The sequence below is a fragment of the Macaca nemestrina genome, chromosome 4 (assembly GCF_043159975.1).
Source record: "Macaca nemestrina isolate mMacNem1 chromosome 4, mMacNem.hap1, whole genome shotgun sequence".
Taxonomy (NCBI): domain Eukaryota; kingdom Metazoa; phylum Chordata; class Mammalia; order Primates; family Cercopithecidae; genus Macaca; species Macaca nemestrina.
Window position 1 is genome coordinate 168355897 of NC_092128.1, and position 18470 is coordinate 168374366.

Below are 18470 nucleotides of genomic sequence, written 5' to 3' on the forward strand. Positions count from 1 at the left end.
AAACCTAGAAGATATGGATAAATCCCTGGAAACATACACCCTCCCAAGGCTGAGCCAGAAAGAAATTGATTCCCTGCACAGACCAACAATGACCTCTGAAACTGAATGAGTAATAAATAGCCTACCAAGAAGAAAAAAAAAAGGACAAGATGGATTCACAGTAGAATTCTACCAGATGTACAAAGAGAACTGGTACCATTCCTACTGAAACTATTACCAAAAATTGAAGAAAGGGGACTCCTCCCTAACTCATTCTATGAGGCTAGCATCATCATCCTGATAACAAAACCTGGAAGAGACACAATGAAAAAGGAAAACTTCAGGCCAATATCCTTGATGAACATTGATGCAAAAATCCTCAACAAAATACTTGTAAACAAAATGCAGCAGCACATCAAAAAGCTAATCTACCATAATCAAGTAAACTTTATCCTTGGGATGCAAAGTTGGTTCAATGTACACAAACCAATAAATCTAATTCATCACATAAACAGAACTAAAGGAAAAAACATGATTATCTCAATAGATGCAGGAAAGGTTTTTGATAAAATTCAACATCTCTTCATGTTAAAAACTCTTGATTGACTAAATATTGAAGGAACAGACATCAAAATAATAAGAGTTACCTATAACAAATCCACAAACAACAGCATACCAAATAGGGAAAAGCTGAAAGCATTCCCCTGGAAAACTGGCACAACACAAGAATGCCCTCCCTCACCAATCCTGTTCAACATAGCATTGGAAGCTCTGCCCAGAACAACCAGGCAAGAGAAAGAAATAAAGTATATTTAAATAGGAAGAGAAGAATTAAAAGTATCCCTTTTTGCAGATGACATGCTTCTATTTCTAGAAAACCCCATAGTCTCGGCCCAAAAGCTCCTTCAGATGATAAACAACTTCAGCAATGTTGCAGGATATAAAATCAATGTACAAAAATCACTAGCATTTCTATACACCAACAACAGCCTAGCTGAGAGCCAAATCAGGAATTCAATCCCATTCACAGTTACCATAAAAAGAATAAAATATCTAGGAATACAGCAAACCATGGAGGTGAAAGATCTCTACAATGGGAATTCCAAAGTGCTGCTCAAAGAAATCAGTGATGACACACACAAAAAAAATACAAAAACATCCCATGCTCATGGACAGGAAGAATCATTATCATTAAAATGGCCATACTGCCCAAAGAAATTTACAGATTCAATGCCATGCCTATCAAACTACCAGCGACATTCTTCACAGAACTAAAAAAAAAAAAAAAAAAAAAAACTATTTTAAAATTTGTATGGAACCAAAAGAGAGCCCAAATGGACAAGGCAATCCTAAACAAAAAGAACAAAACTGGAGGCATCATGTTACCCAACTCCAAACTATACTACGGGGCTACAATAACCAAAACAGTATGGTACAGGTACCAAAACAGTATGGTACAGGTGCAAAAACAGACACATAGACCAACGGAACAGAACAGTGAGCCCAGAAACAAGTCCACACACCTATGACCATCTGATCTTTGACAAAGCTGACAAAAACAAGCAATGGGGAAAGCATTCCCTATTAAATAAATGGTGCTGGGATAACTGGCTAGCCATACACAGAAAATTGATACTGGATCCCTTTTTTACATCATATATACAAATCAACTCAAGATATATTAAAGACTTACATGTAGAACCCAAAACTATAAAATCCCTAGACAACTTAGCAATACCATCCTGGACACAGGAATGGGTAAAGATTTGATGACAAACACAGCAAAAGCAATTGTAACAAAAGCAAAAATTAACAAATGGGATCTAATTAAACTTAAGAGCTTCTGTACAGCCAAAAAAACAAAAAACAAAAAAAAACCTATCAACAGAGTAAACAGACAACCTACAGAAAGGGAGAAAATATTTGCAAACTATGCATCTGACAAAGGTCTAATATCCATCATCCATAAGGAACTTAAACAAATTTATAGAAAAAAGAAAACAATCCCATTGAAAAGTGGACAAAATGCATAAACAGATACTTTTCTAAAAAAGACATACATACAGCCCAAAAGCATATTTTAAAAAGCTCAGTATCACTGATCATTAGAGAAATGCAAATTAAAACCACAATGGATATTGTCTCACACCAGTCAGAATGGTTATTATAAAAAAGTTAAAAAATTACAGATGCTGGCAAGGATGTGAAGAAAATGGAGCACTTTGGCAGTAACGTAAATTAGCTCAAACATTGTGGAAAGCAGCATGGTGGTTTCTCAAAGAGCTAAAAGCAGAACCATTGTTGACCCAGCAATTCCATTACTGGGTATATACCCAGAGGAATATAAATCATTCTACCATAAAGACACATGCATGTGAATATTCACTGCAGCACCATTCACAATAGCAAAGATACGGAATCAACCAAAATGTCCAACAATGACAGATTAGATAAAGAAAATGTGGTACACACACACCATGGACTACTATGCAGCTATAAAAGAGAATGAGATAATGTCTCTTGCAGAACATAGATGGAGCTGGAGGCTATTATCCTAGGCAAACTAACGCGAGAACAGAAAACCAAATGCCACATGTTCTCACTTATAAGTGGGAGCTAATGATAAACAACTTCAGCAAAGTCTCAGGATACAAAAGCAATGTGCGAAAATCATAAGCCTTCCTAAACACCAATAACAGATAAACAGAGGGCCAAATCATGAGTGAAATCTCATTCACAATTGCTACAAAGAGAATAAAATACCTAGTAATACAACTTACAAGGGATGTGAAGGACCTCTTCAAGGAGAACTACAAACCACTGCTCAACAAAACAAAAGAGGACACAAACAAATGGAAGAACATTCCAAGCTCATGGATGGGAAGAATCAATATCGTGAAAATGGCCATACTGCCCAAGGTAATTCATAGATTCAATGTCATCCCCATCAAGCTACCAATGACTTTCTTCACAGAATTGGAAAAAATGACTTTAAAGTTCATACAGAATCAAAAAAGAGCCCACATTGCCAAGAAAATCCTAAACAAAAAGAACAAAGCTGGAGGCATCACGCTACCTGACTTCAAATGATATTACAAGGCTACAGTAACCAAAACAGCATGGTACTAGTACCAAAACAGAGATATAGACCAATGGAACAGAACAGAGGCCTCAGAAATAACGCCACACATCTACAACCATCTGATCTTTGACAAACCTGACAAAAACAAGAAATGGGGAAAGGATTCCCTATGTAATAAATGGTGCTGGGGAAACTGGCTAGCCATATGTAGAAAGCTGAAACTAGATCCCTTCCTTACATGTTATACAAAAATTAATTCAAGATGGATTAAAGACTTAAATGCTAGACCTAAAACCATAAAAACCCTAGAAGAAAACCTAGGCAATACCATTCAGGACAGACATTTATGCAGCCAACATACACATGAAAAAATGCTCATCATCACTGGTCATCAGAGAAATGAAAATCAAAACCACAATGAGATACCATCTCACACCAGTTAGAATGGCGATCATTAAAAAGTCAGGAAACAACAGGTGCTAGAGAGGATATGGAGAAATATGAACACTTTTACACTGTTGGTGGGACTGTAAACTAGTTCAATCATTGTGGAAGACAGTGTGGCGATTCCTCAAGTATCTAGAACTAGAAATACTACTTGACCCAGCGATCCCATTACTGGGTACATACCCAAAGGAGTATAAATCATGCTACTATAGAGACATATGCACACGTATGTTCACTGTGGCACTATTCACAATAGCAAAGACTTGGAACCAACCCAAATGTCCATCAATGATAGACTGGATTAAGAAAATGTGGCACATAGGCCGGGCACGGTGGCTCACACCAGTAATCCCAGCACTTTGGGAGGCTAAGGCAGGTGGATCACGAGGTCAGGAGATCAAGACCATCCTAGCTAACATGTTGAAACCCCATCTCTACTAAAAAGAAAAAAATTACACAGGGGTGGTGGTGGGTGCCTGTAGTCCCAGCTACTCAGGAGCCTGAGGCAGAAGAATGGCATGAACCCGGGAGGCAGAGCTTGCAGTGAGCCGGTCACGCCACTGCACTCCAGCCTGGGCGACAAAACGAGACTCTGGCTCAAATAAATAAATAAATAGAAAATGTGGCACATATATACCATGGAATACTATGCAGCCATAAAAAAGGATGAGTTCATGTCCTTTGTAGGGACATGGAGGAAGCTGGAAACCATCATTCTGAGCAAACTATCACAAGGACAGAAAACCAAACACTGCATGTTCTCATTCATAGGTGGGAATTGAGCAACGAGAATACCTGGACATGGTGGGGGAACATCACACACTGGGGCCTGCCATGGGGTTGGGGGAGTGGGGAGGGATAGCATTAGGAGAAATACCTAATGTAAATGACGAATTAATGCGTGCAGCAAACCAACATGGCACATGTATACATATGTAACAAACCTGCACATTATGCATATGTACCCTAGAACTTAAAGTATAATTAAAAAAAAAAATAATAAGTGGGAGCTAAATGATGAGAACTCATGAACTCAAAGAAGTGAACAACAGACACTAGGGCCTACTTCAGGGTGGAGGATGGGAAAAAGGAGAGGAGGAGAAAAAAAATAACTATTGGGTACTAGGCCTAGTATCTAGGTGATGAAATTATCTGTACAACAAACCCCCATGACATGAGAGTTTCCCTATAAAACAAACCTGCACGTGTACCCTCGAATCTAAATGATAAGTTTAAATAGTAGAAAAGCACAAAATTTTAGAAAAGAAAATAGTCACACTTACCATGCTTATAGATTTACTGGTGTTCATACTTCTTAAGGGTAGAATATTTTCAACAATTAGGAGAGGAATGGGACTAGGTAGGAGCTTCCCTTTGGCATAGCTTCCATTCCATAGAAAAAGAAGAATCAAACAAGAAGGACAAACACCCAGACAATGAAGCGATCCATTGACGTGCTTTGTGTAAATGCAATTGAAAGCTTAGAATCCAAATAGTTTATGAGCACAAAGTGTAAGATAATCACCAAACATAGGCTAAGCCTTTGAACTTTGGATAAATATTTTTTAATCTTTGATAGACTTCAATCTACTGGCAGAAATAAAAACAAAAATCAATTTGGTATTGATCAATTTCTAAGTTTTCACTGGAAATTTCAACTAAAGGTAACTCACTTTTATAAAAATACGAACAAATTAAAACCAATATTAGTAGAAAGAGTGAAGTAATAAAGCTTAGAACAGAAATAAATGAAATAAAGATTTTTAAATAATTTATAAGATCAATGAAACAGTTATTTTTTGAAAAGATAAACAAAATTAACTAACATTTATCTAGATTAACTAAGATAAAATTGAAAAGACTCAAATAAATAAAATCAGAGATGAAAAAGAAGACATTTTGACCAACACTAAAGGAATACAAAGGATCATAAGAAGGTATTATGAGTGGCTATATGTAAACAAAACTGATAACACAGGAGAAGTGAATAAACTGTTGTTACACATACAACCTACTAAGGTTACATTATCCTTTCTGATTTAAAAAAAATTGAATATTAAGCGCAAAAATTTTGTAGAATGCCTGGGACATTTTTCATTTGGATTAATTCACCTTGAATTAAAATAACAGCAACTAAAACTCATCTGAGGATTCAGTGATAATTCAAATTGCACTTTAGTTCTAAAGCGATTAACTTTCAAAAATGTCAGTTTTAGAAGGAAACACTATCAAATGGACATGCTGCCCAGGATGGTGCCTTTACAAGAAGGTGCTGAGTAAACATTTGATGAATTAATACATGCATTTTGAAGTTGATAGTTGCAGAGACTATATTTTGTAAACTGAAGTGTTATAATATGGGGGCTCAATGTATTCAGTTGAAATTCCTGACTTAGCTATGTACTCTTTGTATAAACTTGAACAGTTACTTAATTTTGTTAAGCTGCAGGTCCCACTGTAAAAATAAGGGTAAGCATTTAAGTACCTCTCAGGATTTTTTGAGAAGTAAGTAGGTGGCCTACAATACATAATCTGCATTATTTTTGGTCAGCAGTAGGCTTTAAAAATCAACTACTATTATTAAATAGTAAAATTGTGTAAATCTGTATGCTAAATATTAATTTCATGCTTCAGTTCATTTTATTTTGTAATATTTGGATGTTAATGTCTCAACTAGTCCCCAAAGGAGTGGAATGCAAAATCTGAAGTCTTCTTTGAGTAAATGAACTGTATAACTCTCAATGCCAAGTTTGTTTAAACAATCAAATTGCTGTATGACCAACAAATGTCTTGCAAATATCTTTTAGTCTTCCATTTTCTCATCTTCAGTGTTTTCACCCCTTCCTCTCTCTCCTCTCTGGCTCCATTTACACAGATTTTAAGAAATAAAAGCAACATATTAAAAAAGGAGTCTGTGCCCTGCAGGGATGGGCGCTGCTGAGATCAGGTAAAATGAGGAGTAAAAGGGATGCCAAGCACTTTGCCAGACACATGTTGGTTATTCACCAACTGAGGCAAAAACTCAATGCAAGTGATTGAACTCTTAGCCACAGAACATATTGAGACTACTGCTGATCTTCCTGTGGTAAGACAGAAAGGGAAGCCCAAAGAAGAGAGTTAGATGTTCCCTCCCTGTGAAATTCATCCCTTTTCAATAATCCCTTAGGGAACTGTCCAGCCCTTCAACTGTCCAGTTTTTGGTCAGTCATGACCTTCTTTAATATTTATAGAGATTTACTGCCTCAGATACTATTCTAAATGCTTAAATGCATGAAATCATTTAACCCTTACCACAATCCCATGCAGAAGATTTAATTACTACCCCATTTTACAGATGAGGAAAACAAGGCACAGAGAGGTTAAGTTTCTTGTCCTGCATCACAGTGAAGTGGCAGAGCAGAGATTCAAATCTAGGCATTCTGATGCAAGGATTTGTGCTTTCATCATCTTACCATCTCGGCAAAGCCTTCACCAATTGCCTCAAGCATATTTTACCATAATTCCTTCATACTCCCTTGGAACACATTTGTTTTCATAAATGTCTAGAGCATCACTGTCCAATAGAAATAAAATGTGAGTTATAAATGTGAGCCACATACATAATTTTGAATGTTCTAGTAGCCACATTTTCAAAAATTAAATGGAACAGGTGAAAATAATTTTAAAGCTACACTTTATTGAACCCAATTGTGATGGTTGGTTTTATGTGCCAACCTGACTACCCTATTGTGCCCAGTTGCTTGGTTGAACAAAAGTCTAGAATATTGCAATAAATATATATATATGCAATAAAATATTGTTTAGATGTGATTAACAATTAAATCAGTATAGTAGATTACACTCCATATCATGGGTGGGCCACATCTAATCAGTTGAAGGCCTTAAGAACTAAGACCGTAACATAGAGGTTGGTGTGGTGGCTCATGCCTGTAATCCAAACACTTTGAGAGGATGAGGTAGGAGGATCACTTAAGCCCAGAAGTTCAAGACCAGGCTGGGTAACACAGTGAGACACTCCCATCTCTAAAAAAAAAAAAAGTTTTAAATTAGCCAGGCATGGTGTCAAGTGCCTGTTGTTGCTATTCAGGAGGCTGAGGTGGGAGGATCACTTGAGCCTGGTAGGTTGAGGCTGTAGTGAGTCATGATTGTGCCACTACACTCAGCCTGGGCAAGAGTGAGATCCTATTTAAAAAAAAAAAAAAAAAGACTGTAGCATAAAAAATTTACCCATATTATCTTTGCTAGGGTTCTGTATTAGTCCATTTTCACACTGCTATAAACAACTGCCTAAGACGGGTTTATTTATAAAGGAAATAGGTTTAACTGACTCACAGTTCACATGGCTGGGGAGGCCTCAGGAAACTTACAATCATAGCAGAGGGTGAAGGGGAAGCAAGCACCTTCTTCACAAGGTAGCAGAAGAGCAGGTGTGGGGGACTGCCAAACACTTTTAAACCATCAGATCTAGTGAGAACTCATTCACTATCGTGAAAACAGCATGGGGAAACTGCCTCCATGATTCAATCCCTCCCACAGGTCTCTCCCTCAACACAGAGAAATTACAATTTAAGATGAGATTTGGGTGGGGACACAGAGGAAAACCATATTATTCCACCACTGGCCCCTCCAAAATCTCATGTCCTTTTCAAATTCAAAACCAATCATGCCTTCCCAACAGTTTCCCAAAGTCTTAACTCATTCCAGCATTAACCCAAAAGTCCAAGTCCAAAGTCTCATCTGAGACAAGGCAAGTCCCTTCCATGTAGGAGCCTGTAAAGTCAAAAGCAAGTTAGTTACTTCCAAGATACAATGGGGGTACAGTCATTCCTGTTCCAAATGCCAAAACAAAGGGGCCATAGGCCCCATGCATGTCCAAAACCCAGCAGGGCATTCATTAAATCTTGAAGCTTCAAAATAATCTTTGAGTCCATGTCTCACATCCAGGGCATGCTGATGCAAGAAGTGGGCTCCCAGAACCTTGGGTAGCTCCAGCCCTGTGGCTATGCAGGATACACCACCCCCCCACACAGCTGCTTTCACGGGCTGGTATTAAGTGCTTGTGGCTTTTCTAGGAGCACGGTGCAAGCTGTCAGTGGATCTACCTTTCTGGGGTCTAGAGGATGGTGGCCCTCTTGTTATAGCTCTATTAGGCAGTGCCCCAGTGGGAACTCTGTATGGGGGCTCCAACCCCACATTTCCCCTCTACATTGTCCTAGTAGAGGTTCTCCATGAGGGCTCTGCCTGTGCAGCAAACTTCTGTCTGGACATCCAGGTGTTTCCACACATTCTCTGAAATCTAGGCAGAGGTTCCCAAAGCTCAGCCTTTGTCTTCTGTGTACATACAGACCCAACACCACATGGAAGCTGCCAAGGCTTGGGGCTTGCACTCTGAAGCCACAGCCTGAGCTGTACCTTGGCCCCTTAGGTATGGCTGGAGTTGGAGAGGCTGGAATGCAGGTTACCATGTCCCAAGACTACCCAGAGCAGCAGGGTCCTGGGCCTGGCCCACGAAATCATTTTTCCCTCCTCTGCCTCTGGTCCTGTAATGGGAGAAGATGCTGCGAAGATCTCTGACATGCCCCGGAGACATTTTCCCCATTGTCCTGGCTATTAACTCTCAGCCCCTTGCTACTTATGGAAAATTCTGCAGCTGGATTGAATTTCTCCCCAGAAAGTGGGTTTTTCTCTTCTACCACATGGATAGGCTGCAAATTTTCCAAGATTTTATGATCTGCTTCCCTTTTAAGCATAAATTCTGATTTCAGATCATCTCTACATTAACACATATGACTGTATGCATTCAGAAAAAGCCAGAATAAGCATCTTCAATGCTTTACTGTTTAGACATTTCTTCTGCCAGATACCCTAAACTATCTCTCTCAAGTTCAAAGTCCTACAGAACTCTAGGGCAGGGATAAAATGCTGCCAGTCTCTTTGCTAAAGCATGGCAAGAGTGATCTTTATTCCAGCTTCTAACAATTTCTTCATCTCCATCTGAGACCTCCTCAGCCTGAGTTTTATTGTTCATATCACTATAATGTTTGTTAAAAATCATTCAACAAGTCTCTAGGAAGTGTCAACCTTTCCCACATCTTCCTGTCTTCTTCTGAGCCTTCCAAACTCTTCCAACCTCTGCCCATTACCCAATTCGAAAGTCTCTTCTACATTTTCAAGTATCTTTATAGCAATGCCTCAACTCCCAGTACCAATTTCCTATATTAGTCCATTTTCACACTGCTATAAAAAACTACCTGAAACTAGGAAATTTATGAAGGAAAGAGGCTTAATTGACTCACAGTTCTGCATGGTTAGGGAGGCCACAGGAAACTTACAATTATGGTGGAAGGCAAAAGGGAAGCAAGCACCTTCTTCACAAGGCAACAGGAGAGAGAGGTGGGGGGAACTGCCAAACACTTTTAAACCATCAGATCTAGTGAGAACTCACTCACTACCACGAGAATGGCATGGGGAAAACTGCCCCCATGATCCAATCACTTCCCACCAGGTCCCTCCCTCAACATGTGGGGATTACAATTCAAGATGGGGATTACAATTCAAGATGAGATTCGAGTGAAGACACAGAGCCAAACCATATCAGGCTTCCACAACAAAACAGCATAGACTGAGTGGTTTAAACAACAGAAATGTATTTTCTCACAGTTTTGGAAACTGGAAGTTCAAGATCAAGGTATTGGCAGGTTTGGTTTCTTCCATGGCCCTTTTTTTTTTTTTTTTTTGGCTTGCAGACAAGGCCTTTTCTCTGTTCAAGAACATCCCTGGTGTTCTATTGTATTAGCCCCCCACACTTGCAGTCCCATTTAATCTTAATTGCCTCTTTAAAGGCTCTGTCTCCAAATACAATTTCACTGGGAGTTAGAACTTCAACATATGAATGTGGGGGAGAGACACAAGTCAGTTCATAACACTGCCTGAGTTACCAGCCTGCCTAGTCTGCCCTGTGGATTTCTGACTCAAAACTGCAACATCAACTCTTACCTTAACTGCCAGGCTGCTGACACAGTCTACAAATATCAGAGTTGCCAGCCTCCATAATTACATGAGCCAATTCCTTAAAATAAATTCCTTTCTCCTCTGTCTCTCTCATTCTCTCTCTTTGTGTGTGTGTTTGTGTGTAGTATATACGTAACAGGATATTATGCATATACACATGTATATATACCTACATATACACACACATATATTATGTATATATACATGTGTGTTTACATATACATAAGTATATAGCACATATATGTGTTTACATATACATAACACGTGCATTTACATATACATACATATATAGTGTATATACATATATGTATATATACACATATGTGTACATGTGTGCATACACAGATGTATATACATGTGTGCATGTGTATATATCCTATTACATATATAAATTAAATATATAACATTTAATTATAATCTCCTATTAGCTCCACTTCTCTGGAGAGCCCTAACACACCAGTATATCTTAAGTGTTATTATTCCTACATGTAATCAATATAAAAATTATTAGAGATATTTTATGTTTTATGCATAGTATGTTTTTGAAATCTTGTTAGTATTTTGTGCTTATAGCACTTATCAGTTTGAAGTGGCCACATCTCACATGCTGGATAATCACACGTGGCTAGTGGCCATCACATTGGGCAGTGAAGGTCTAGAGCAGAGCGGCAAGGTGAAGTGGAAAGAAGAGCGAAAAAGCAGACAGACCAGGGTTTTAACTCCACTCTGTCACTGAGGCTCAGTGAATGCTAGCTATAATTTCTATGCTCCTAACTGGAGAACCTCCCTGAGCCTTGGTTCCTCATACATAAATGAGAGATAATAGTATCTCCCTTAGAGAGCTGTTATAAAGATTCATTGGAAAGCCCCTCACAGAGTGCCTGGTAAAGTCTAGATGGTCAATGAATATCGGGTACTTTTCTTTTCCTCTTAGTCTTCATATCTGTTTTCCTACCTCCCCTCTTCAAGGAAAAAGTCTGCTTATTTTACCTTTGTTTACCCAGCCTGGCCTACTGGTGCTCAGTAAGTCGTTGTAGAATTAATGCATGGTCTTAAGTTATTATAGTGGAATATATCCAATTGCTAATTTAGGTTTTCCTTTAATAAATCATCCTTTAAAACACTTTGGCAAGACTTGCAAGTTGTGGAGCTGTTGACTTTGTAGCTGTGGGCCAGTGGAGAGATGGTCCAAGGTTTAGTCTGGGGACTGGAGGGAAGAGCCTGTTAAGGGAAAGGAAATGTGGCAGCATCACAAACAAAACAAACCAGATGAGATGAACCACAGGCATCTGTGTCATAAGAGTACACCAAATTCTTTAATTCAGTTACTGAAGATGAATTGGAAAAGTGTTAGTGAGATGTATCCCTTTTGAAAGGAAAAAAATAGGAAACACATTCACCCTGGGTCACAAAAATCTAGATGGAAAGAATTTGCCTTGCCAGTGAGTACATTAAAGATGTGATTCATTTACAACAGTAAAATTTCCTGGTAATATGACATATTACAAAGGCATCTGATGTATTAGTCTGGGTTCTCTAGAGAAACAGAACCAATAGGAGGTATGGAAATATGATATATTATATGGAAATGGCTCACGTGAGTATAAAGCTGACAAATCCCAAGATCTGAAGTCAGCAAGCTGGAAACCCAGGAGAGCTAATGGTTCCAGTGCTCAGGCTGGCAGGCTTGAGACTCAGGGCAAGCCAATGTTTCAGTGAGGGACCAAAAGCAGGAAAAAAAATGTCCCCTCTCAAAGGCACTCAGGCAGAAAAAGCTTCCTTTAATTCATGGGAAGATGAGCCTTTGTCCGCTTCAGGTCTTCAACGGCTCAAACCATGTGGGCCCATCCACATCATGGAGGACAATTTGCCTTTTTCAGTCTATCAGTTTAAATATTAATCTCATGCATCCAAAAACACCCTCATTGATATACCCAGAATAATATCTGATCAAATGCCTGGGCACCCCATGACCCAGTTAAGTTGACACCTAAAATTAACCATTACACCTGATCAATACTCATGACAGATTTCTTTCAGAGCTTACTATGTCAGTAAAATTTGCTTGCAACAAATAGGTCTCCTTTTTCTCCCTACTTTGCTTCTTCTCAAGTGCATTATTTTCTTTCCCTCATCCTCATACAAGCTATTGGAGAAACACTCTGGAATGGGAAGGAACTAACATCTGCAGCACACCACCACCCCATGCCATGCTTATTACCAGGTACTCATCACACTGTGTCCCCTCCAGAAGCTAGAGAACAGGAGAAGTCATCCAAGTGGCAACAACCTTGGGAAGCCATTGCAGGCCTAACTCTCTTGCTCAGCCTTGTCAATTCAAAAACTCAATCTCGTCAGGGTGTCAAATTCTGTCAAACGTGGGAATTATAATTCACAGAAACTCTATAAAGAGACTTCTGTACAAACAAACAAAAAGCCATCTTATTAATTACAACAAGAAATACAACTGCCAAGGGGGGGATCTCTAGCTAAAGCATCCCTTTCTTGTAAAATTATATCGGAAGTCAAATTGGAATTGAAATATTAGGTTAGGGCAAAAGTAATTGTAAGTAATTGCGTCTTTTGCCTTTCAAAGTAATGGCAAAAACTGTAATTACTTTTGCACCAACCCAATGTTGATTACTTGACTTGAATTCAGAGTAAGTGGAAGGTTGATTTAAACAAGATGCTCAGTGACACCAAGCAAAGAATGACTGATGCTACAATTTCAACATCTGTCATCAGAAAGGAAAAAACTTGGAACCCGATTTTGCTAGATTTTTCTGCCATAATGTACCTCATAGATTCTTTGTTTTATTTTTTCATATGCCAGGTGAACCAACTCCCTATCTGTATAACACATTATTTATTTCAAAAATATTTGACAAGTTACAAGTCAAGTCTTACTGACTCATAAAGTCTTTTATCTCATGAAGATGACCCATCTTGCTGCAGTCAATTTCCATAAGCTTTCAAAGAAAATCTCACTGTTTGGCTTTCTTTTCAATAATATCCTTTTAATTCTTACAACAATCTTGTTCTGGTAATCAACTGCTGATTAACAAGAGATCACAAAATATCATTACTTAAAATAATAAGCATTTTTATTAATATCATTATTATTCTCAGCATATTCTCAATATCATCTTCAGACCAGGTTACTGGTATAACTGACATTAGAATATTCTAACATTTTAAGGGATGTTGTGAAGCCCTCTTAACAATTCTTGGAAGAAATAACTTTTCTATTCTCCACTAAACATTCTTCACATGTCACATTGGCTACTGCAGATATGTAGCCATTCTTTTTATTCTTCAACACTTACATACTCATATACCTCTTCTGTTCTTAGAAACGCGTGGAGTAACTGCTTCACTGGTCTGTTGGACTATTGCATCTTAAAATGTTAATGAAAGTTAAAAACAGGTGATATCCTCTCCTAGACAACCCATTCTTCAATGCCTTAACCTAAAGGAGTTGGTATATTTGAAATATAATCATCAAAGCAAGGTTGGTAGAGAAAAAAATTGGTCTGAGAGGAGATTTGAAGGTGAAGAATTAATTTATTCATTTAAAAAACACATATTGCCAGGCAGGGTGGCTCACCCCTGCAATCCCTGTACTTTGGAGGATGAGGCAGGGTGGAATGCTGGAGCTCAGGAGTTTGAGACCAAGCTTGAGCAATACAGCCAGACTCCATCTCTGCAAAACAAAAAAGAAAGAAAGAAAGAAAAGAAAAATCAGCCCAGCATGGCGGCACGCACCTATGTTACTCGGGAGGCTGAGTGGGGAGAATCCTCTGAGCCCAGGGAGGTGGAGGCTGCAGTGAGCTATGATGGTGTCACTGCACTCCAGCCTGAGTAACAGTAGTGACACCCTCAAAACACAAATACATAAAATAAAATTTAAAAACACATATTGACCCACTTGACCCACAAGACATAATTATTTGTTAAGAATCACCATTTGGTGACAAGCAGCCCAAGGATGTAAATTTCCTCTTAATAAGTTTTTTTTTAACTTCTTTTTTTTTTTTTTTTTGAGACAAGGCCTTGCTATATGCCACCCAGACCATAGTGCAGTGGTGCAATCACAGCTCACTGCAGCCTCCACCTCCCGGGCCCAAGCAATCCTCTTACCTCTCAGCCTCCCAAGTACCTGAGACTACAGGCATGCACCATCACACCCGGCTAATTTTTGTATTTTTTGCAAAGATAGGGTTTCACCATGTTACCCAAACTTGTCTCAAACTCCTGGGCTCAAGGGATCTGCCCACCTCAGTCTCCCAAAGTGCTGGGATTACAGTGTGGGCCACCTTACCCGGCCTAAGCTAATAATTTTTAAAATCACATTAATCTTTATAAAGGTCTTATAATCCCTGACAAAATTCCCATGCTACAAGTCCAGCTTAATAAAGAATGAGATGCCATTTAGGCATCTAGCCTTAAACCTCATACCTCATGATACTAATACTTTCAGGCTCTCATAAGGGGAACTCATACAAGTCTTAATACTTCATAGTTACTAGAATGCTGAGACCTCAGATGAAATTTTTTCTTGTGGCTTTCTACAGAAAACCATGAAGTACAAAAATTTGCTTTTACGCTACTGTACTCATTTATTCAACAAATATTTGTCAGGCGTTGCTATGTGCCAGGAATTGAGGTGCAGGGAACACAGCCAGAGCTAGCATGACCCCTGCCCTAAGAAAATTTGCAGTTTGAATAAATGCTCTCAGACCTGGAGTCATTCTGGGACTTTCCACACCTTCCTTCTTTTCTTCTTTCTTTCTTTCTTTCCTTAGGGTTACCATCAAATTGCTACTATAGTGTAATACTTAAGAGAACAAATTCTGGAATTAAAATGCTAGGGTTCATAACCTAGTTCCACCAAGAAAAACAAGTTTTAAGAGTCATAAATAATAAATAAAGAAATAAATGCCAGAAGAAATCATAATCAATGCTCTTATGTGAAACAAAACTCTGACAGTAGACACTCTAAAGTTCCAGAGAAACTCTCAAAGAGCATTTTTTTATTTTGATCCCAACTACATTGCTTTTCCTTAAGAAATGGTCTTTACAATATTCTCAGACCACAGTCCTTCAGTATTTTGAAAATCATTCCATTAAACTTTGCTTTTCTCTCTCCCTTGTGAACTCTTGGCCAGTGAGACATAGTTTCATTTTCACTTTTTCAAAATGATAGTATAAAAAAACAGAAGTGAAAGTATGAATCATAATATAATCAGGAGTTCATACTGAGATACCCATTTATAACTCAGAAAACCATGGGGTATTTCCAAACTGATGTCATTCATAGAAAGAATACCATGTGTTGTGGAAGAATAAGAAAAATTACCTAAACCAACTGGGGGATTTAGAATACATGTGGGATATTCCCAGCTAATTATTTTCATTAAATTTTTTTTCACAAAGATCAAGTATGTTTCAAATACTTACAGTGCCAGTCATCTTGGAAATTACAAACTGGATTCTGGGTTATAGTTTTTAATTACGATCAGTGAGACAATGGACATTGCGATTTTACTCTAGAGCACATAATGCCATTATAACTGTATATAACTCAATAAAGTTATTTATATAACTCAAGGTTTTATATATAACTAAAGTTTTATTTTCCTTAAAGAGTTATATAAATACCAAAATAGCCATGAAATCCCATGTAGTTGTTTTACTTATGAGGAAGAATTTTTATAAGAAAAACTGTGATCCCTGCTCAAGGTATCAAAATTGGGCCAGACATGGTGGCTCATGATATAATCCCAACACTTCGGGTGGTCAAGGCAGGCAAATCACTTGAGGCCAGGAATTCGAGACCAGCCTGACCAACATGGTGAAACCCCATCTCAACTAAAAATACAAAAATTACCCAGGTATGTTGGCACATGTCTGTAATCCCAGCTCTGAGATCACACCACTGCACTTTAGCCTGGGTGACAGGGTGAGACTATGTCTCAAAAAAAATTATTAAAATTTATTATTTGTATTGTATATTTTTTTGGGGGGAACACACAAAAATCTCATTTTTCCAACCAAACAATTAAAAATGATTTTTCCCTTCTCTGTACTACATCCCACTATATTAAAATATTTTAAGAACTTAAAAATGTTACAATATACATAGCATAAATTAATGATATTAGAGGGATGAAACCTTTCCCAGTAAATATTCTCCTCTAGGTTGTGTACATTGGCTTGGAAAACACTTCGACTGTGTTAGTTCTGCCATGTTTGCTCTGCTGTGGTGGCTGCTTTGTCAGTTGTTTTGACAAATCCTAATATCCAGTTGTAAGGACAGGCCAGCTATACCTCTTTTCAATCTGAATGTCCCTGTTGCCTAATTAGTCAACATCCATGACATGGAAAAGTCATGCCACTCACTAACCTTGGTAATACCCTGGCCTGTTCTTTGGTTTCTGAGACCCATCCATGAGTCCAGTGATAAACCCACAATGTCCTGTCGTAATGCCTGTTAGGAACTGCTTTACTATCCTGAATCTTTCAGTGGGGACACAGGTGAATCTGCCAGTAGGATGGTCTGGTCTCATTTAATTTAGAAACAGATTTAAAAATGTATCAGAAAATCAAGTTTCTCCTCATTCTATATACCAATGGGAAGTCCACATGGATTAAAGACTAAAAGCATCCCTTAAAAATTTTAGGAGAAAATGTAGGCGGCTCTCTCATAACATTAAAGTTAGAAAAGATTTATCAAAATATCATCAAAAGGTTTATCAATTGTAACAAATGTACCATTCTGGTGCTGGATATTGAAAATGAAGGAAATTATGCCTACGCAGAGGTAGAGGTAGGTATAAGGGAAACCTATGTATCTTCTACTCTATTTTACTGTGAACCTAAAACTGCTCTTAAAAAATTGAGTCTATTGAAATAAAGAAATAACACAGCAAACCATTAAGTACAAAATAAAAAAGAATAAATTTAATGACATTAGCATTTTAAATTTCTATACATTCAACACTATAAACCAAGTTAAAAGGCAAGCAAGTGACAGAAGATATTTAGAAGACATTTGAAAAATAGTTCCAATCTAGAATATTTTAAAAATCCTATAAATGAGGAAACTACAAAAAGTCCAGTAGATAGATAAATATAAACCTTCAGTTCACAGAAGAGGAGCTCTATATGGCCAACAAAGATATGTGGAAAAAAGCTGTCACTTGCTGGTAATAGAAACATGCAAATTAAGACAAGATACTCTTTCATGTCCATCAGACTGGAAAATTTTCAAAAGTCTGACAATGACAAGTAATGGCAAGGAAGTAGGGAAGACAGGAAACTTACAAATTCTTAATGACTGATAATTAATGAACATTGACATTTCCCTATAGGCAGTATAGCATACATTTGAGAAGAAAAATATAAGAGATTGAAAGAGTACACTGGTATGATTTGGAAAATATTTTTGCACTATCTAGTAAAGTTGGAAATTCAGGACTCAGCAAGTCAACTTCTAAGGCATAAAATCCAGACACACTTTGCACAGGGACACAAGAATGCTCCCAGCAGCACTTCTTTTTGTTTTTTTGTTTTTTGTAATTCCAAAATGTCCACCATTGGAAGAATGGCTCCTCTTAGTTTCATCTGCCTCAACACTGAGCATCCACCTTCTCTTTAGGATCTTTCCATGCCTTTCTTCATGTAGTTGGAAGCAGGGCACTGACCCTAGCTACTGGCTCCCACTGACATTCCTCTCTCCTCCTCCCTACACTCCCCTATTCCCACGGGGATCTCTTTCTACCTTGGAAAATTCACCTTCCATCCTGTCTCTGGCCAAGACACGTCATTTAGGCCCACAAATCCTCCTTAATGTTCCCTGCTCTGGAAATGTTACCTGACTTCTTCAGATTTAAGTAAGTGAAAATTAACAGCCAGAAACATTACCTATGTTACGCTTCCCAGGGCCAGT

General features: G+C 38.1%; 1 protein-coding gene across 11 annotated transcripts in view; it reads right to left on the reverse strand.

Annotated features, from left to right (window-relative positions):
• Positions 1 to 18470, reverse strand: part of LOC105472815 (mitochondrial ribosomal protein L39) — a 262274-nt gene that overhangs the window by 73365 nt on the left and 170439 nt on the right. For 7 of the 11 annotated variants that reach the window (XM_071095522.1, XM_071095523.1, XM_071095520.1 and 4 more), the window contains one exon: positions 14064 to 14222. The exons of the other annotated variants lie outside the window; for them this stretch is intronic. In XM_071095522.1, the coding sequence (XP_070951623.1) occupies positions 14088 to 14222 (135 nt within the window). In that variant the 3' untranslated portion in view covers positions 14064 to 14087. Of the gene's footprint in view, positions 1 to 14063; positions 14223 to 18470 lie in introns of those variants that run through there. 11 annotated transcript variants of the gene reach the window in all.